This window comes from Pseudophryne corroboree, chromosome 1, assembly GCF_028390025.1.
Source record: "Pseudophryne corroboree isolate aPseCor3 chromosome 1, aPseCor3.hap2, whole genome shotgun sequence".
Taxonomy (NCBI): domain Eukaryota; kingdom Metazoa; phylum Chordata; class Amphibia; order Anura; family Myobatrachidae; genus Pseudophryne; species Pseudophryne corroboree.
Genome location: NC_086444.1, coordinates 243,096,921 through 243,119,645, shown reverse-complemented (window position 1 = coordinate 243,119,645; position 22,725 = coordinate 243,096,921). Strand labels below are relative to the sequence as shown.

General features: G+C 40.6%; 1 protein-coding gene across 5 annotated transcripts in view; it reads left to right on the top strand.

Annotated features, from left to right (window-relative positions):
* The window catches only part of SEMA6A (semaphorin 6A), a 223,238-nt gene that overhangs the window by 189,164 nt on the left and 11,349 nt on the right, over positions 1-22,725 (top strand). For 3 of the 5 annotated variants that reach the window (XM_063964174.1, XM_063964173.1, XM_063964172.1), the window contains one exon: positions 1,945-6,540. The exons of the other annotated variants lie outside the window; for them this stretch is intronic. In XM_063964174.1, the coding sequence (XP_063820244.1) occupies positions 1,945-3,125 (1,181 nt within the window). In that variant the 3' untranslated portion in view covers positions 3,126-6,540. Of the gene's footprint in view, positions 1-1,944; positions 6,541-22,725 lie in introns of those variants that run through there. 5 annotated transcript variants of the gene reach the window in all.

The window sequence follows — 22,725 nt, the reverse complement described above, 5'->3', positions numbered from 1 at the left end:
TGGTGGACCCGGGTCCTCCAATAATCCAAGCCTGGATAATTAGTAAGAACACCCTCCCACCAAATCCCTCCCCCCGTCACGGTGGCCCTGTTGGGTCCTGGGGCTCATAGGGGAGTGGTGGATTTTTCTAGGTGGGCCTGCATACAGAAACTGATTGGTAACTTTTTTACATTTTTCAGAAGACTTGCTACATCTCCCCCTCAATCTTTATTGTGCTTGTCTATGTTGCTGTATGTTTAACATAAATTACATATCCCTTCAAATCCAGTTTGAAATTCATATGCATTTGACAAGAAATTTACAAACACCCTATGTATTATTTTTCATATGAGAATCTCAGATTTTAGTAAAATATGTATATTATTGTAATGCATATTCCTAAAGCTACATCAATTCAATTATTTTACAGTCACTTTTTATCAAATTTTCATTTTTATTAACTCATTATTTTATTGGATTTAACTGTAATAGCTATTTGGCTTTTGTCATTTTATATATTTATTGAATTAACATAGACTTTTGTGCTCACAACATAAATGTAAACAATAAAATTGAAATGCAAATCTTATTGTAACAACAAATCTGAAAAAAAATGAAGAGTTTCAGCACAGTAATACAATTTAAATATCACAGCCTGAAAAACGCCGTAAAAACAATGAAACAATGTTTTAATTTACCATAGTTTTTTTTTGTTATTTTTATTATTTTGCCTATTACCATCTTAGAAATTATCTTGCAGTCCATACTGTACATTTTATGTAAATTATATGGCTGTTATCCACTGTGAATGCCTTATTCACAAAATACCATTTTATTAACAGAATTAGAGCTTCTGTATTAGAGCTTCTGTGATGTCACTGGTAATATAGATTGAGTTGCGACCTTTATTTTTCATGATTAATCACTAAATATATACCTTACAATAATTATATTTGATGTCGCTGTGGAGTCTCTGGCCCCTTTAATAGAAAAAATTGCATAACTCACTTCAAAATTCCTTATTCGTAATCTTCTTATAGTAAATAAATCTCCCTAATGGGTAATAAAAGAGAACATCCCTACCGTAGGGACCCTACACGTAGTTCCTAATACATAGTACCTCCTAACACTGTTTACACAGATATTTTTAATAGGAATTTATATATACACATTAACATCACTTATGTATTATAACAATATTTTCTGCAGTAGATTAACACAGAATGTAGATTATTCATATACAAAACATCCATGCTAAGTGGAACATAGTATAAAATGTATGTTGACATAAACCATTAATTTCACTGTATATAAGTATGTGTTCCGCACAGAATTAATTACATCAATTTGAATGCTGTCAATATTAAACTTTGTACATACAGTTCTCCCCAGGCCACTCTTGTGGCACTTAGAATTATATATGTTATTTTTATTTAGTTAATGAAACATGACAATGTGACACATTTATTTTTCTGCTGTCTAGCTGATAGGGGTACATATGTGTAACTGCACTAGATTTTCTTGATTACGCAGTAAATTGAAACAGTATTTTATCTATAGGAGGGGTAAATTTACTAAAGCATCTAAAACTAAAAAGTGGTGATGTGTCCCATAGCAACCTATTAGATTATGTCTATCATTTATCTACTGCATCCTAGAAAAAGATAGCAGAATCTGATCGGTTGCTATGGGCAACATCACTACTTTTCAATTTTAGAAGCTTTAGTAAATTTACCCCTTAGTCTTTTACCCATCTTTCACTACTGATTCGTATCCATCCCATGTCAAAATAAGGTTTTAAAGGTCAGGGAAATGAGGCACATACTGACATCTTTTTATCTGATTAAAATTTTTAGATAGTAGCAATATATCAGTTATCATTAAGCACTTTGCAGAACAAAATGAAAATGGACAATGTCATGCATACATTTTGACCTAGTTAACTGTTTGTCATATTTGTTGCAGGAGTGATTCGTGAAAGTTATCTCAAAGGTCACGACCAACTTGTTCCCGTCACGCTTTTGGCCATTGCTGTAATTCTTGCTTTTGTCATGGGTGCAGTCTTTTCTGGAATTATTGTGTACTGTATCTGTGACCATCGCAGGAGGGATGTGGATGTGGGCCAGAGAAAAGATAAAGACCTCAGTCATTCACGCAGAAGTTCAATGGCAAGCGTTACCAAGTTAAGTGGACTCTTCAGTGATGGTCAGGGCAAGGATCCTAAACCAGAGGCCATCCTTACACCTTTAATGCATAACGGAAAACTTGCCACTCCAGGCACAACTGCTAAAATGTTAATCAAAGCTGAGCAGCACCACCTAGATTTGGCAGCTTTACCAACTCCTGAGTCCACTCCGACTTTGCAACAGAAGAAAAAGCCTAGCAGGGGTAGTAGGGATTGGGAAAGAAATCAGAATATTATCAATGCCTGTACAAAAGATATTCCACCTATGCCATCACCTGTTATACCAACTGATTTGCCTCTTCGTGCATCACCTAGCCACATTCCAAGTGTGGTGGTACTTCCAATTACACAACAGGGGTATCAACATGACTATGTTGACCAGCCAAAACTTACAGAGGTGGCACAAATATCTATTGAAAACCAGAGTTCAACTCTGGAGTATAAAACAATAAAAGAACACCTTGCCAGTAAAAGTCCAAATCATGGTGTTAATTTGGTGGAAAATCTAGATAGCATACCACCAAAAGTACCGCAGAGAGAGGCATCATTAGGCCCTCCGAGTTCCTCAGTGTCACAAAACGGAATGGGAAAACGCATAGACATGCACTCTTCATCTTACAGTGTGGAATACAAGAGGAACTATCCCACAAACTCGCTCACAAGAACTCACCAGTCGTCAACTCTCAAAAGAAACAACACTAATTCATCAAATTCTTCTCATCTCTCCAGACATCAGAGTTTTGGTAGAGGGGACAACCCTCCCCCTGCTCCACAAAGAGTAGACTCTATACATTTCAATGCTGCTCAAGGGCAGACAGTGACTCTAACTAGGCAGCCTAGTATCAACGCCTATAACTCACTGCCTCGATCAGGCGTGAAACGTACTCCTTCTCTAAAGCCAGATGTACCACCCAAACCTTCATTTTCATCATCTATTATGTCCAATGATGCATGTACATAATCAGAGCAGAAAGGTGGAATACCAGCTGAACAGAATTTGCCATTTTGAGCCAGTGTACTGCAATTTCATCAATAAACTTCAATTTCCAAGAAGGCTGCTGTTAAGCTAAGGACTCTTTGGAAAGAAAAGTGAAATATTTTCTTATGAAATAATGTGATGTATGGTTTATGTTTGCAACTGCAGGACTTGCACACAATCGAAACAGTTGTCGCTGATAATGACTTAACTCCAGAACATCACATCTCATGAGCCAAAAGCACAAAGTTGAATGTTGAAAGTTATCTCCTGAAACTCCTCCTGGACTGGTAAGTGGAGGGTAGAAGAGTAACAGACAACGAAGAAGGAACTGACGCATGAATACAGAGACGATGCTAACTTAACATTAATAATGGCAGATGTTTACTACGTGCAGATACTGTGAAATGCCCATCAGTGTTACAGTCGCTTGATTAGCAGATGGATGCCGAACTGGGTACAACTACTCCTTATCTCTGCTACTCTTCTCTTTTTAATGAATAACATGTGACCAGTTAACAATAGTAACTTCAATTATTTATTGTTCATTTTGTCTTTCCTAAGGAAATGACTGTCCTGCAAATCACCTTCAGCTTTGTGGACAAAACAAATAAATGACAAGGACCTTATCATTCTTATTTAACATTATACTGCTAACTGGAGTAGTTGAGTTATTTTATTATTATTTTTTCCAATAAATTGGCAGAGGAAATGATTTTGAGCTGGCAGTCTACAATTTGTGTTTGGATCATGTTTAAATCTCCTTCATTTTCCATTCCTTTGTTGTTCATCACCGATTTTTAAACATTAACTCTTTAAGCTCCGGGAATGGGTTTGTGACTTACTGAGTAGCAGTATGTTACCAAACCATCCAGCCTGGACAGGATTAAAAAGGGAAATATTTATTTTCCAATCATTGCAGGAATTCACTGGCTGGGCCTTTGACTTTTTTTTCTAACACAAGCAAGGATCTCATTAAAATTTTACTTCAAGTAGAACTTATCTTCCTCTTCTCTATTTACCATTGCTGTCAACATTGGCGTGTCAGTAGTGACTATTTTCTGTGAAGGCACCAAGCTGTGTTGTGCCATTTTACTTCATATTGCATGTAAGTCAGAAAACGAAATACACCGATGGGTAAACTTGAGTAATCTGCCAGCTTTGAAACCATACATTGACTGATCTCACAGGTTGTTTATGGGAGGATTCTATCTGTGAATAACCTTTTCTTCCACATGTAAATTTGTGCCTTACACCCTCAGTTTTGTGTACTTGTGAGCTGTAGTACCTAAACCTTCCCCTTACAGATAGTTCCAGATATTTATTTACCCTTCTCCCGGACAGTGCTTGCAGTGCCAGCGGGGTATATTGGAGGTTTAAACACAGTAGTTTGGAGAAGAATGTAGCGATAATACACAAATCCATGATCCCACGAAAGTACTGCACTCTGTTTCTTGTGATCATTCTGGATGTGCCAATTTTGTCCTCAAACTACCCTTGTATCATGATGACAGTATGTCCACTGTTGTGGGTGGCATTTTTTTTTTCTGATCTTCTCCCCCTTGACACTATCATATCATTTCAGTATGGTGATATTATACATCAGCTAATGTACTGTCTCCACGTATAGTGTGCATACTGGATGTAATACGGAAATGTGATTGGCTGACTTCCGTAAGAACTGTCCTAACCACACTCACCATATGTATGTGCAGTCTGAAATGAAGTTAGATAGTTTAAAGCAGGCTGGTTCCTGCTGTAATTGAGTACTGCTAGAATAGGGAAAACCAGAAGGACATTACAAAAATAAAGATGCCTTTTGGTTATTCCAGTTTCTAATTCCTTTATTTTTTTTCTTTAACCTTGGTTAGTTTCTGTACACAGGATATATTTAAAAAAGAAAAAAAGAAAAAGAAAAAACTACTATAACATCGGTATCAACATACTTTAGAGACCTTGTTTTTGTCTTCTTCTTTTTTTTTACCTAAAAGAGCATTTCATTTTGGCTTTTATACCTGTTTTGTCTGATTTTATTTTTTGATTGATTGAAATGAGCTATTTCAAGACTAATCACATAAGTGATTTTTTTTTTAGAAAATCAAGATGGTAGAACAAAGTGTATAACAAGGGTGGTTGCATATCATTCCATGTATTCTTCTCTGAATGGACATTATTAATTATATTTTGTGTTCTCTGGAGTTCACACGTACCATTTGTTCATCAGTTTCTTAGGACAATGTATGTTTGTATACCTTTCACTACATTGAATCCGGAATGTTATATACATTTTATTAGACAGAGTATACAGGGTTATATATGATGTTGAGGTATAACTACTGGAATTTGTTGATGGTATATGTTATAGTACAGTTGTAACCTAAGTAAAAACCACACTTTTATGTGTTAAAAATGTCATTGTTTTATTTTCCTGCGTGTCATAAAGAGATGGAATTGGTTCATTCTTTTTCCCTGCATATACCCTATACCATCGTTGTACATGTCATTGGCTTTAGGGTGAGATTAACAGCAATGGAGTGGGAGGAGTCAAATTAAAGCAATAACCAATAAAAATATTCACTTATATAAAAAGTGGCTAACATTCTAGTTTTAGATAAACTTTTGAATCAGAAGTTAATATATTGCTATAGGTCCAATTTAAAATACTTTATTAAGTAATTATAGGTGTCTTGTTTGTGTAAGGCTTTTCCTTTGACTAATGTACGTACAGTTTAGAAATGGAATACGTAAAGACTGAATTCGTAATGAACAATATTTACTGCAGGAAATCATGTTAGTACCAACAATTTAAAAAAATAACAAAAACCAAATGAACAAAGTAAAAAAAAAAATAGAGGGCGAGACACACAAATATAAGAAGTTAAATGGGCCAGTAGGGTTGCGGAATTTTTAAGTACTCCCGGAAAAGTAAAGATCAAAACCTTAGGGCATTTGTTTTATTTATTGTTTACAATAACATAATTGGATTTGCAAACTTTTTTATTTATATTCCATGTCTGCAGTGTTCTCATGTAAACTCATTTAAATATCCTGCAGTGATATAAGCATTATTAGAACGTTTTGTTTTTATACAACTGGCCATTTTGTTCTTGGCTAATTCTGTGGGGATTTTTATATTTATTTTGAATCAGGTTTTATTCTGTTTTTCATAAACCTATGTGTGCCTTTGCTTTCCACCCTTGCTATACACTGAGAGATTGAACAAATTCAGACTCCTAATTATGTATTGTTGTAAGATATTGTAATGTCACCAAATTTTTCTTCATCTCCACATCCCTTAACATCTGATACACAAATTAATGTATGTTGTACAAAAAATGAAAAAAACGAAAAATAAAAAAAAATCTTTATTACATAAGGTAATAAAACAGACTGTTCTACATTTGGTTCTGGCTGTTGTGTTATCTGTTAAATATTTTTATTGAGAACTTGTAAATAAGAGATGGTAGATTAGCAAATACAAGTTATAGCAACTGAGAGAATTTATAATGTTTTATGATTCCCAGACAGAAACCTTGTACACAGATTAGCAAAACATTCTGCAATTTAAAATGAAATCACATATTTCTAGTAGTACTGTCTTTCTTTTTGTGGGCGTGCTAAGTGCTAAACATTTTATAATGGACCTGTCTCCACTTCATAAAACGTTGCGGGGGAGGGGGGTTTAATGGTCAATACTCAATAGCAACACATTATGTATTAAATATATTAAATACTGAAAATATATAGGCATATATGTAATAACTTGCGAGTTGCAGCCTGTAGATTTAAAATGGCAATAATTTAAATCTGGTTAGTTTTGCCATTAAATTAGCTTGTGCGCAGCATCTATTTAGTGCCGGGAGAAGGCAGCAACTGCTGGAGTGCTGGGTTCACTCCCATCATGATGAAAAATGGGGGCATAACACATGACCTCGACCCTAAAATAGCATGGCTTTATGGGGCATGAGGTCACATCCCTTTTTCATATGCAAGCGCCCTTGACGCGCACATGAAGTAGTGAATGAAGATTTCAGAATGTTGGAAGATGATTAAATTATTGCCACTTTAAATCTACAGAATAAATTGCTGCCTTTAACTTGCAAGCTATAACATCTGCCCCATAGAGCCAGATTAACAATAGAGTGGATGGAGCTCCGGTTCTAGGTGTCCACATAAACATAGGCCCATCACCATGGCAGCATGATGATGAACAGCTGGCCACAACGTTGACCATAAATCATAAGTATTAAAATCATTTTTCTATTTTATCTCAAATTTATGCAATTTTTCCTGCTTTTATGAATTTAGGGAGACAGTGGGGCTGAAAGCGGGTGTACACACCCACATGGCTCTGGGCACACCCACACAGCACTGGTCACAGCTCCACCTCTTCTCAGTATAGGTTTTTGAACATTTTCAGTCACATGTCCATGTGGCCCTTAATCTGGCCTCACCCATAGTGGCAATATACTTTAAATGCTATCTTCAGTAATTGCTCTATTAACTCTTTTACTAAAATAGTTATCCCCTAAAGTCAGTGGCATCACTAGAGGGGAACGGATCACACAAGATGTGACAATCCGAGGGGGTGACACCGAAATGCCGGCTCCTCAGTGGCTATGATGCGGGTGCTGCATTGTGATAGTATTGCGCAGCATCCAGCTCCCGGACACTGAGGAGGAGTGTCAGTGCATTGAGAGTCTCTGGTAACAGCCCAGCATCTCCAGGAGTGCTGGGCATGCACCAGAGTGATGAAACACGGGTGTGTCAGAAAGGCACAGTGGTGGAACCGACCCAGTGACGCCACTGACTAACCAACAATTCTTCCCAGAAATCATTTCTTACCTAATTTCAGAAGTTACCAAAAGGTATCTGTTCTAGTCTAAGCTATTTTCAGTGTATTGCAGAGTTGCTACGCACATTGCACATGTTAGGTGAATGACATGTAGGCACAACTAATAATGCATATAGGGGGTCATTCCGAGTTGTTCGCTCGTTATTTTTTTCTTGCAACGGAGCGATTAGTCGCTAATGCGCATGCGCAATGTCCGCAGTGCGACTGCGCCAAGTAAATTTGCTATGCAGTTAGGCATTTTACTCACGGCATTACGAGGTTTTTCTTCGTTCTGGTGATCGTAATGTGATTGACAGGAAGTGGGTGTTTCTGGGCGGAAACTAGCCGTTTTATGGGAGTGTGCGAAAAAACGCTACCGTTTCTGGGAAAAACGCGGGAGTGGCTGGAGAAACGGAGGAGTGTCTGGGCGAACGCTGGGTGTGTTTGTGACGTCAAACCAGGAACGAAACTGACTGAACTGATCGCAGATGCCGAGTAAGTCTGGAGCTACTCAGAAACTGCTAAGAAGTGTCTATTCGCAATTCTGCTAATCTTTCGTTCGCAATTTTGATAAGCTAAGATTCACTCCCAGTAGGTGGCGGCTTAGCGTGTGCAAAGCTGCTAAAAGCAGCTTGCGAGCGAACAACTCGGAATGACCCCCATACTGCAGGATGTTGAGTTTCACAACCTGGGAAAGGCTTGAAGATGTCTTTAGGCTGCTACTTATTACTATCAGCTTTTGTAAATTAAGAATGGAGAGAGATAGCTGCACTGGTTCTATATCAACAAATTGTAATAGATATGGAAGTGAAGTACCTTGTTGTATGTTTATTTTGCCATTTGCATATAAAGCATATATAAACAAAGGAAATGGATTGGAAAAAGCTCAGAAAGTACACATTTCTTGACCAAGAAATCAGGAAGGGATCAGCATGAGATATATGTTTTTGCCGCCCCAATGTTGAATTAGAAAATATTAACATACTTAAATTAATTGTCACTTATATCAGCCTATCAGGCACATGAAGGATATTGCGTAATGGTGAGTTTTTGGCAACTGCATAGTGTGAAAGGTCCACTTAACCTAGATCGTATCTTACATTCAAATTAAATGTTTGTTTAAATGTTTTTCTATTTATCCCTCACAGTGGCTTCATTTGACTGAAGCAAATAGTGTAACTAAAATAGATACTATGAAAATGAGAAATACATTAATAACAGTATTTAACCCATATACAGTAAGTTACTCCAAAAAATGCAGCAACTTTTACAAGCCAATCATATGCTTGCTTCTGTAATCGAACCTATTTTCTCATTGGTTGTAGACTAGTGTTGACTATACTAGCAAATAAGGCCTAAAGTCAGAGGTGGACTAAATGCCAGTGTTTGCGCAGTTGAGCGATTGGTTATTGCACATGTGTCGGCAATTGATTAGCGATGGTGGATGCAGCGAGGATTTATTCGCCGAGTAAGTGACAGGTAGTGAGCATTTGTGGGAGGTAACAAGGGTGGCTACAAAAACAAAGGCATGTCGCAACTATTTGGGGGCATGTCTGAGTCTGTGACTGTATCTACATATGCAGCTGTAAAGGCTTCAATGGCTTACATGCGACGGACATTCTGAGCACCATAGTTCTGCTGAGAGATCCGATGGTGCATTCCTGTCAGCAGCGGATCTTGCCACGGGCAAGCAGGACTTTTGCCCGGGGCGCCGCCTTCCGGAGGGCGCAGGGCGCCATCCGGAGGGCGCCGCACCAGGACAAGATCCGCTGCTGCTGTGTGCTGCCCGCTGGCCGCTGCCGCTGGGAAGGGAAACTAGACGCGTACGCGTCTAGTTTCCCTTCGTGGAGAGGTCCTTTACTGTGCGGTGCGTGATGACGTCATCGCGCACCGCACATCATTTCAGTCTGTACAGGGGGCGTAAATGACCACGCCCCCTGTACGAAGCCACGCCCCCTAATGCCGCCCGGGGCGCCAGAAGCCCCGGAACTGGCCCTGATTCCTGTATGCAAGCGTCTGTACAAATCTCAGTGACTGCAGCAATAGCATATTTTTGTAGATCCGCTGCATCCAAATACACAGTGCAGCTCTGATTTAGACCCTAAATTCCATTTTAATACAGGTTGAGTATCCTGCATACCATAATGAGATATCATGGTGATGGGACCCAAGTCTAAGCACAGAATGCATTTATGTTTCATATACATCTTATACACACAGCCTGAAGGTCATTTTTATACAATACTTTTAATAACTTTGTGTATTAAACAAAGTTTGTGTACACTGAGCCATCAGAAAACAAAGGTTTCACTATCTCACTCTCACTTGAAAAATTTCGTATTTCGTAATATTTGGATATGGGATACTCAACCTGTATACTAGGTTAATTAAACAATAGTACTTACAGTATGGGTCAGTTGGACATAAACAGATACCCAGTGATTGAAGTGGAAATGAGGTTATGAAAATATTAGGGGGGCTTCACTGAGGCAGGCCCAAGGCCTGATCCCCCTTGATATTTCCATACCCTCACTTCAAAATACTGACACAGTGGCCTGGGCCTAATGATAGGGGCACGGGCTCCCACCTAACTTCACCACAGGCCTGAGGCCTGACTACGCCCATGAACCTAATGCTTAACAACCTTGGTGGTCTTGGGAGGGTTAAATAAGTAAAAATGGAAGAAGCCGCAGTGAGGAGCTTCATGTAGCTCTTCCTTTCCACCACTGCAGCAATCTTCAGTCCTCATGGCTCAGGCACCCCTCACAGCACCCATCTTCCCTCACAGCACGGCACTACTCTCCCCTTAAACATCCCTCTCCTCACAGCACACCTCTCCTCACAGTTCTCGTGGTATTTTATTTGGTGCCAGCCGTGAGCTAATCACAGCTCACGGACTATAACCAATTATGAGCGGAAGACAGGGGGGACTAGATCAATGAATTGGTGTCTGGTCTCAGGGGAGGGGCAAGAGAGCAATGTGAATCACCTGCTAGTTGATCTAAATTTCTCACTGTTGTTCATTGGTGGTGGATTCAGCAGGCCCCTATGGACCCTATGTGGGAGATTTGGGTCATTTAGCGGGTAATCTGGCCTTGGGACTCATAAAGAAACTATTGTTTTCATAAATTATACAAATATCACCCTCTTTTTTTAAAGTGAACAGTAATCTAGATTAATAAATGAACCTGCTATTCTTAGGTTTTTCATCACTTCTTATTTGCATTTCTCAACCTCTGCATTGATTTTGAATTAATTGACACCTACTGTCCAAGCTGATATATACGTCACTTATGTTGGGAATGGGTTCTTAGCTGAGTTGGGTCAGCAGTTCAGAGATAATTCACTTGATTTAAAAAATATATAAATAAATTGGGTTAAAAATGTTGCAGAATTTTTAAATTAAAAACAATAGCAGTTATTAAAATATAGACTTGGCTTTTGGTCAACAAATTAGCACTAAAAGCTGTATTTATGCCTCTCTGCCTTGTAAATTATTCAAAGAGGCGCTCAGTGAAGTAGCTGTTGCCAAAACCTCCACATAATCCTGACAGGAGGAGGTTCTGGAGGAAGAACACCGCAGCTGTCATCCTTGAAAACAACTGCTCCTCTTCCCTTCCTGTCGCTGACTGTCAGTACATGACGAGTGCGGGAGTAAAGTAACTGCATCTGCCTTCATGTAATGACAGTTACCTAGCTGAAACAAATAAACTTTTCTTCAGGTATACATAGTTTGGCCCTCTGTCTTAAGGCATTGGAAAAGCTTGTCCATCCTTTCTCTCTGATTTCACGTCTTTATCTGGAAACATTATGTTTAATATTACATGTGTCATGGCGTAATGTTTTTTATACATTATGTTTGTCAGTGTGCAGAGTTGATTAGTACGCCTTTTTGCGGAGCATATCTTGTGTCGTTTCCACTGCGCATGAAGAGGTGTACGTATTTCAGTCGCCTCTCCACTTGTGACTGAGCAGGTGTAACGGGGACATCTTATGCAGGCAAAGTTCATAGAGAGCGTGCTGTACACAGTGGAACAGAAGCGTACATATGCCTGTTTACAGATGCATCTTTTGAATTACTATAGGCTGGTGTATGTGTACACTGATGATAAGGATGACTGTCAGGATATTGTAAGGCTATTGGGTGGGTGCACCGTAAGATGTGTGTAAGTCTGGGTGAATATATGCAGTTTTTTTTCAATGCACGTTTAAGGGTGTTTGCAACTGGGTTTATTACGATTTTGAGGTAAATGGAAGTCACTATAGTCTACACGAACAGCGCAAGATGCATTTGTATAACTGCAACACATTGGAACTCTAGTAATAATGTGACTGGGTTTGGTGACATAAGAAACAATGGGTTCTGTCACCAGTTTACTTTAACTGTACTAGTTTTGAAAACTCTATTGAAACACATGTAATTATCACCGGGGTGTGAGCCCTAGGAACAGATTCATCTGCACATTTGTTATGATGGGTGACGTTTGCTCACTTATGGCCTAAGCCAGTATGGATTACAATTGCAAAGCTGATCACAGCAGCGTTGCAAATGCAATCCATAGCAATGAAGATGCAAGATGAGGTGCATGCCACCTCATTCCTGCATTTGTGGTGCAATAGCTTGCTCACGCTTGACATCGCAGTACGGTTTCCGAGGCCAAGGAAACTGCGCCTGGAAAGCAGTCCTTGGCCTTGCCACACCCAGAAAATGAGGGCAACGTACCCCCCATTTTCCAAACACCTGCTACCCCCACCCATTACCTCCCTCTGAACTATCAATCAGGCCCGAGGCATTCACATTTTAATGTAGCGACGCGCATGCGCGGAAGTAATCCTTTCTGAATTAGGCCCATGGTAAATACAGTAGAGATTGACTTCTGATTGGTCTTTCCATCTATTCCAAGTGATCTAAAACATCCTTTTCATGCATTGATCTGGTTTTTCAGTTGCATCATGCGAGTGTTGAATGTTATGGGTCTGATTTACACAAGTGAGCCACAAGTCTGGCTGCATATCTTGCTCATACTTAAATGCTGTTTCACCTGTACGCAGAGTTGGCTGCATCTATGTGGCTGTAACACCTTTACCTGTCTGCTTATTATAGAGTAGCCATTGTCACTGTTAGCACACCGTTGCAACAGCCCCATACCTGGTGCAAGAAATCTTTCTGAAATCAGACGGATCTGCGTGTAAGCTAAGCTCTGCATACTACAACCCACAATTCTGCCCACTCTCCCTCAGAAGACTTATCCTACATGTAAATGCCCCCTCCCCCAGTTAAAGCCGTTCTGCCATAAGTGGAGACACGGCTGCATACATACTGCTGAATCGCTCATAGTTGTGTATACTTGGTTCAGATGCAGGCTCTGTGTGAATTATTACAAAATCCATCTGCAAAATACACTGGGCAGTCGGATTTGGGGGGTAATTCCAAGTTGATCGCAGCAGGAAATTTTTTAGCAGTTGGGCAAAACCATGTGCACTGCAGGAGGGGGGCAGATATAACATGTGCATAGAGTTAGATTTGGGTGGGTTATTTTGTTTCTGTGCAGGGTAAATACTGGCTGCTTTATGTTTACACTGCAATTTAGATTTCAGTTTGAACTCACCACACCCAAATCTATCTCTCTCTGCACGTTATATCTGTCCCCCCTGCAGTGCACATGGTTTTGCCCAACTACTAACAAAGATCCTGCTGCGATCAACTCAGAATTACCCCCTTAATCCCTTGCTGTAATTACTTAATCCCCTGCTGTATTGTTCTCTGTATTGTATTGCAGCTGAGAACAATAGATGAAGGGTTTATGCTAATAAGTCATGTTGTGCCTAGGTGCAGAAAACTAGTCGATAACTGTGGACCCATCTGTACGTGCAACTCCGAATCTGGCCTTTGTTAAATAAGCACTTTAACCATCACTTAGTCTTCTAGCACAGAAGCCTATTTCTGTTAACCAAATGACACTATCTAGTGCTGGTTATAGAGTTGTCAACCGCACCATCTATGTCTACAGCAGAGCCGTACTACTATTACATCAAAATGGTGGGGGCAGGGTTAGCAAGGCATGATAGACCTGTTCCCCGAGTCCTAATCATGTGTCACCAGATAACTAAAGGTATGTCACCAGATAGCTAAGAACTTTAACTTGCTCCATTTCTGGATACAAAATTTGATTGCAGAACAATCCGATAAACATCCGATTTTAGCACTCACCTGATGAGTCCCATGCAATTCTTGTGTATCTCTGCCTGTATTCTGAGTTGACCGCCCCTATGTGCCCTAATACATAAACTTGTGAAAGTAACAGTCTTCAATATTAGGGCCCATTTGCACTATCCTTGGTACAAGATATCTATCTGAAATCAGCAGTAAGTGGGGTTGTGGCTGAGGTGCGTACAGTTTGGAATTGCTCATAATTGTGTATGCTGGCTCTGGCATGGGCAAATGCAGGATTTGGCAAGGGTGCAGATTTCTATAACACACACATATATACTGTGTATGTGTATATATATATATATATATATATATATATACACATATGGAAATCCGCACTGAACCGCACATCGTAGTCCAACCCGGTGGTGCTCAACTCCAAGGAAGAAATTCCAATACATAGTCGTTTGGTAAAGAGGGCACTCACCAATTTGGTTAAAAAGTGTTGAAAGGTAATTTGATTCAATATAAAAGCAATATCATAGCTTACAATCAAGTCGACGTTTCAATCAAATACAATTATATTTTTCAAGACATTCTTATACAATATAGGAAGCAGAACACCAGGAGCAGCATGGTGTCCTGCTTCCTACATTGTTTAAGGATGTCTTGAAAAAGATCATTGTATTTGATCGAAACGTCGACTTGATTGTAAGCTATGATATTGCGCATATATATATACACACACACACTTCTTTTTGATTCATCTCAACCTCTTGCTTGCTGAAAAGGGCAGGAACCTTGCATAATTATCCCCCACCCCTCGGGATAATGCCTCAATTAGCATGGATATGGGAAAGGAGGTGGAGCCAATATTGCTAGCTACGCCCCCTTCTCATATCCCTGCGAATCACTGCATCATGAGTACATGGGAAAGAGAGAAGAGTTAGCCATATCAGCCCCATCCATCTGGGTAATGTAGGCGAGAAAAAACAGTTGAGAGATAGGTATACCCGAAGGTACTTGGGCGCTTTGGGTGTGCTTTGAGAAAGCTGCCAGTTGGTTGCAGCGAAACGCGTCAGGTGAACCAGGGACCCCTGCCAGGAAGTGACTCTAAGGAGGACCGAACCATTCCCCAAGCCTTTGTCCAGACGATTCTTCCAATTCTCAGATTCCATATGGCAAACATCGCATAAAGGACTGCATTAACCGTAACGCATGAGGAGCTCTCCACTACAGATTCCGGAGCACATTACCCTCTAACGGTAACTAGTCCATTCATTGGACCTTGCCTAAATTCTGAGACTATTGTATAAGCTGGACTAATGATATAGGGGAAATACATCTGGAACGGTCACTGCATTTATCTCCACAAAGTCCAATTTTCATACCTGGCGAATTGGGCAGTCCCTTGGGATGTCTATTTCACATTTTAGAAATTGTATTATCTAATACTTTACACATGTGCATATTTTATTAATAATATTCTTATATACATATTGTACAATTTTAGGAATAAACTTGTTTTATTGATTATATCATTAGTGTTGTATTCATCAAACTTAGCGCAGTCACACTACCCCTTCCTTTTTTTTGAGAAAAAACAGTTGTCAGGGGGAGGGGGTTATGGGTACTCAGAACCCCCCCACCCCTGCGTGCGCCAGTGTCTGGGGCATGCTCAGTGGCTAATAATCACAAGATCCACCCGCAAAGTGGAACTCTGAATAAACCCTAAATGTGTCAGTAATCAGGTTGTATGAGGCTATCCCAGGCACAAAATAATTTAATGTTGGAAACAGATCAGTCCAAAAATTACAGATAGAAATGTTCCCACTTCAGCTAGAGCAGGCCTGGCCAACCTGTGGCTCTCAGTTGTTGTGAAACTACACATCCTAGCATGCTCTACCACAGTTTTAGAATTCCCTAATGGCAAAACTGTGGCAGGGCATGCTGGGGCATGTAGTTTCACAACAGCTGGAAAGCCACAGGTTGCCCATGCCTGAGCTAGAGTATAGCTTGAGGTCCATTCTCTTTCTATACTCATAGATAATCAACTTTAACAGTGTCATGATTTAATGCATTTAGTATGTTTATCCTGTATTACCTGACACTAAATGTTCAGATAAACCAATGTGTGAAAAGAAAACTTTCGATAAAATAAAAATACTAAATTATTTAAAACCCCCCAGAACATTTGTCTCTATAAATGAACATTATAATATAGTGCTATGGAATATATTACTGCCATATAAAGTTAGATTAATTATTACCTTTGTATCAATTCCATGTGTGCTTAGTGAAGCTTCAGCCAAGTATTGTACACTGTAAATTGGAAGGCATTCAAGTGTTCCATGACCATAATAAGACAGAATGCTGTAAACCAAATGCAGTTTGTTCAGACCTCTGAACCACACGAAATTGTCCTTGCTGTATAATTGAGGTCATGGTGCAGTCCAGTTAAAGCACTGTTATGTTGCCAACACATGGTAATATAGAGGTTGGTAAAAGAATATACATACTGTAGACCTTGTTGCCTCTCTGACAACAATTCGGTAAATAATTGATAAACCCATTTATAAATTAACTAGGTTCTATAACATCCTGAGAAAATTACTTGAATTGCCTTTGCATGAGCCAGCAACCAAAAACATCCAACCAGATCTACATTCTTGCCATATTCTAATTTGTATTATACTTCTTAAGTTACTGAATTTAAAATCTACAGCAAAGTTAAGCTGTCTTGTTGTAAAATATATATATATATATATATGTATAAATACAAATAGCGGAGGCGCTCCATAGTGCATTAAAAGATTTATTAACATAAAACACAATGTTGGGCACAACACTGTGGATGGAATGTAGCCTCCCGTACCATAAAAATCAACTGTGTGGGCTGGCTACCACATGGTTTAAATCAAATATACTCCACCAGGCAACGCTTTAACCTCTTTGTGTTGGATTCCTGCACCACTCTACCCTGTCTCTGCGCCAGGAACTGCTGCATGTCAGACCACCTCAGGTATAGCCACCAGGTGTTGTCAGCCTTCTAGGATAACATCAGGAGACCACGCTCTAACGCATTTCGTGGAATACTTTTACTCCAGGGATTTGACTATAAAAATTATCAGGATAATACAAAGAAGATATTTCTAATATATTATTTGTGTTTTTCATATAAGTTTATATATATATATATATATATATATATATATATACTGTGTGTGTATATATATATATATATACATGTGTGTATGTATATATATATATATATATCTGTGTGTATATATATATATATATATATATATATATGTGTGTGTGTGTGTATGTATGTATATATATATATATATATATATATATATATATTGAGTACCGGCACTCCCTGATAATAAAGGTGCAGCTTTGCTGGTTGCCTTCACAAGTTAAAAGTATAGAACACGGTAGGTGCGGCACTCCAGTCCATAACAACGGCATAACACATGCTGTAGTTTGCAATGTTTCAATGCCCTTTATAGGGTATTTTTATCAGGCATGCCTGATGAAAATGCCCAATATAGGGCATTGAAATGTTGCAAACTACAGCATGTGTTCATGTGGGCATTATGGGTTCATGTGGGCATTATACACAGGTGCAGCAGTATAAACATGTGGGCATTATACACAGGTGCAGAAGTATATAAGGACTTCGTATGAGTAGTTCCTCAGGCTTAGCTAGTAGCACACTCCACACTGCATGAGTCTCACTTACAGCAGGAGGTAGATGGAGGAGGGTAACAAGTGCTGGTGGCCAGGATTTGGTGTGTAGGAGTAGGTTTGCTTAGGTAGGACAGTGGATGTGCTGCAGTCAGAGTTAGCAACTAGAGAGACGTCTGCATGAAGGGATTCCTGGGAGGTGTGGAGTGACCGTCCCTCCCAGCAGGCAGGGAACATTGTTTTGTGGATTGAGGTGAATGCTGGGTGTAGGGGGAGGCACACTCTGGCCCCATAGCAGCCGCAATCTCTGAACCTACAGTAACTACAACTTTGATACAGCATTCATACATATATTTGTCTGTGTGCCATCTGCATATGTTTCCAGTTGCACCCTTTCTGTGCTCTGCTCCTACCCTCCCACATCCTGACTCTCCACGTTCAAACAGCTATAAGTGCCAGAATCATGTAAATCTGCATAGGTGCACACACACGTGGATAGTTTTCTGAGATTTTACGCACTTTACACTATACAAACTGGTGTATTTACCAGTCTGCACCAGCTCTATTGTGATATGGAATTCATTTTTCTACCTTCAGAATCTGTGCAACCAATGATTTATACTTTAGCTATTGTCAGAAAATCTATTGGTTGCAATATTCTAGCAGTTGGAGATAAGCTTTAGTTTGGCCATTCTGAAGCTGCTCTCCAGAACATTTACAAAAATTAGGGATTAAACATTATGGACAAAATCGAATTACAGAAGTCTGCCAAGTGCAACTTCAGCGGTGATTAATAAAGCATGCAACTGTTAATGTGCAGTCCACAGCAAGGGCTTTACAGTGAACAGAACACAACATTAAGCCACTAGCCACCTCTATTGGTTCACTCCCATTCCATGTTAAGTCTTTAGGACTAGCATGTGCGAGATATATATATATGTATATATATATATATATATATTTGACATTAAATGTCAAGACCAAGATTTGAAAAAAAAAGCCATTCCATGTTCTAGAACCCTGCATGTGTTCAGGGCATATTTAAGGGTTGCAAATGCCCTAGTCCAATGCACTTGTTGTGCCCCCTGCAATGCTGCAAAGCACTGAGCACTTTGAGTAAGCATGCTCAGGAAATCACATGTACAGGTAATGAAGGTTATACAACTGACATGTTTGATCTCTGCATCTAATGATGTTTGTGGGGTGTAAAGCAGTCTTTAGCTTCTGGGGCATGCAGCTCTTCAGGCTACCCAGGCGCTGTAGCAGAATGTACATAAAGTAAGTTACAGTACCTGGTCACATCGCCAAAGCCATCTAGTAGTCACTTTAAGAACTTCCCTCAACACCCACTGGGGACAGCTGGATGACTAACCAGCTTCTTTCATTAAGCCGCATGCCTAATGGTTGATAAGGCACTGTGTGTGGAGTTAAATTTACAGCCAATCAAATGTCACCCTGTATCCCTACAATGCCTTTAAATTCATACCAGCTCTTCTAATGCTATACTGCCTTTGCATTCACTTTATTATTGTATTGAGAGGTTGTGATGTCTTTGCTGACTCTGTGAGACTAGCTTCCAGGAGAATCAGAAGAAGGGGCAACTGCCAGGGTTATGGCATAGGGCAACTGCGGGGGTTATGGCACAGGGCAGCTGTGGGGTGTATGGCACAGGGCAACTGTTGGGGGGAAGGGGGTATGGCACAGTGGAAGGCAGAGCCAAAATGACATAATTGATTAGAGAAGTGGAAGGGGGGGATGGGAGGGGTGTCTAATCCCCGAGGAGCGAATCTGGAGTCTCTTGGGCATTCTGTGGGAAGGTGAGCTTGCCATCTCTCTGTAGTAGAAGCAGTGTGCATACACAGGTGACTGAGCAATGGCGGTTTACTGCATAGAACAAACCTATTGTAACGCCTGTACATTCCCATTTCACCTTCTATAGGAATAAATAACAATACTTATGTGTCATTGATTTCTTTCTTTTTTTTAATCTTTTTTTTTTTGCACAACATAAGTTTCAGTCACTTAGCAAAGGTGTTTGCACTAAGTATGTCTATGAAATCTCTTCAACAAGCTTTTTCCACTTGTCTATGTTGTGTTAGTCTGATAGATCATAGAAACAGACATCTAAGATGGTGTTCCAGTTTTTAACAAATTCCAACATCAAGTGGCACCGAGGGAGACAGCAGCTGATACTTATTAGAACTGAGAGCACTTAGGATTTGCTTGCCATCAGATCCAATCACTCTTGTGTGGATTTTTTGTAGCATAATGGATGAATTAAATATGTATTTTAATGTACTTTGATCTGTCTCTTCTGTTCCATGATAATTAACAGTGACATTCCCGCAGTAACTGCAATTTCAGTGAATGTACGGTTTGCTTTAGATTCCTGGTTGAAGAGCAGATTCCACAATTCATATTGTGTTTGAATTTCATTTTATACAAGTTTTTTAATGTAGCCCGTAAAGTATATTTAGGGGCCGATTCAATTGTGGCGTGCTCCCCCTGCTGGCTGTCTAAACGAATAAGCGTCTATCAGAGTTATTCAATTGTTTCGCCTATCGGATGACCATTAGCCTTTTACACAACTGACAGCTCCTTTAAAGTTCATGTTTGGGTGTCTTAAAACCCGGGTTTGGGTGCCCAAACTACGGACGTTACACACACTTTTTCTAGCACATCCGGAGGCTGCTGGAACACAGTAAATGTGTGTGCTGTGGCTGATGGGAGTCTGATCAGAGTAACAATTGAATAGCTCGGCACATTCGTTTACACAGCCATCAGGCAGCGTGCGCCATAATTGAATCGCCCCCTTAAAGTCTCGTCCAGGGGTATAATTAGGCATTTATGGGCCTTGTAGAACAATTTTGTAAAGGTGGTCATGTACCTGTTTCCAAGCTTCAAATCTGTTCCAGCCACCCCATGGTATGCAGTAGACCCTCACAAACAGTATCACTCCATAACACTTATTGCGCAGCTACTGCAAAACTGTGTCACCCCATACATTACACGGCAGCTCCAAACACTGGTCACAATGACTCACAGACAGGAGTTGGGAACTTGGTTCACTGGTGAAAGGTTGCATGATCTGATAACTGTCAGATGATCAATCAGTCATCTAGTGAGCTGTGGCATTCAGCATGGCATAGTGCAGCACAAACAACTTATCACCGGCAAGTTCTGCTGCTTATATTCAGTTGAGTATGGAACTACATATGGCCATTCACTAAACATGGATTCTTCACCCAGAAGTTAACTATTGGCTGAAGATAAACCTCTTCCTGGGTAGACAGTGTATTCAGTCAGCATTCACTACTCGTGTAGGAGATCACATGGTCTGGAAGATGCCTGTTTGTGTAGGAATATAACCAATGAAATCATCATGAGAAAGAGGTTCAATCAGACTCGTGCCCAGTGTGTCACCTCCTGGTCCCTGTATCCCTTCAACCTCATGCCCCTTTGCCTCTCCAACCTCCAGTCTATACAGCCCCCTGTCTTTTCAGCTTCCTTCACCCTGTGTCTCTCCATCCTCCTACCCCCAGCACTGTGATTCCTCCAGCCCAGTCTTTACAGCCTCCTTTCCCATGTCTTTCCAGCCTTCTGTCCCCTGTATCTCTCCAGCCTCCTGCCTTATCACTCCAGCCTCTTGCCCCATCACCCAAGCTTCCAGTCTGTCCAGCCTCCTGTCGCTCTAACCTCCTGTCCCCTGTGCCTCCCACCTCGCCTGTGTCTTTCAGCCTACCTTAGTCTGTCTCTCAGCCTCTTCCTCTTTGTCTCTCAGCTATCCGCTCTGTGTCCCTCAGTCTCACCCTTTGTCTCAGCCGCATGCCCTTCTCCACTGTGTATATCAACCTTATCCTCACCTCCTGTGTCTTTCAGCATCATTGCTCCCATGTCTCTCAGCTGGTCCTCATCATCCTCTGTCTCCCTAGCCTGTATCTCCAGCCTCCCAACCTCGACCCATGTCTCCCCAGCCCAGTCCACACTTACCTCCTGCTGCACAATAATGATGATGCTCCATCTTCATGGAGGCTCGACTGTTCTGCAGTGTCCAGCAGGGTGACATTATGATGTCATGAGCGCTGCATCTGCACATAATACATTTTATTGTCCCGCCTCCTTCTTTTTCTCTTTGTCCCCTGGGGATTTTCCCTTTTTCATAGCTGATGCGGGATCAGACATGGAAACAGGACAAACTGCATCCATCTGGCTGTAAGTTGATAGGGGGTATGGCATACCAGTTACTGATTTCTTAATGGAACGCCATCCCGTCCCGTGTTACATGCACCACTGGTTACTCCATGTATTTTATTAACATGTTTAACAATTTATGTGAAAAAAAATCTAATCTCTTCCATCATTATAACCTATAATAACTGTTTCTTCAGATGCAGTAGACGTTAATTGACAATTGTATGGTGCAAAGCGTGGTGCTGAGAAGTGGGGGGAAGGGAGCGTTACTACTTACTTGGACCTCGGTCAGCTGCTGAGGCAGGTATAGGGAGATCAGTGCAATCACCCCCACCTGTAATAGGGCAGTCGCAGCAGTACCTTGGCCAGTAAGAGAGAGGACACTGCTGCTCAGTGGCAGCAGTCTCCCTGGCTCCCCTGCAGCCCAGCACACAGCAGGGTTAGGTAAGGAGGCTGCTACCATTGAGCAGCAGCAGTCTTCTCTCTCTGCTCGAAGGCAGTGCCGCTGCGCTGCTATACAGCGGCCAACAATAGTGGGCAGAGGAGAAATGTTACTGGAGGCAGGGAATGATTGCACTGATTGCCAATGCAATTTTTTTTTTAATTTTTCAAAGGGGGTGTAGCAACCTACCCCCCACCCCACCGCCACACACACACACACACACACACACACCTGGGACCATCTGAGCTCTCATTCTCCCTGGGTACAGTTGTCA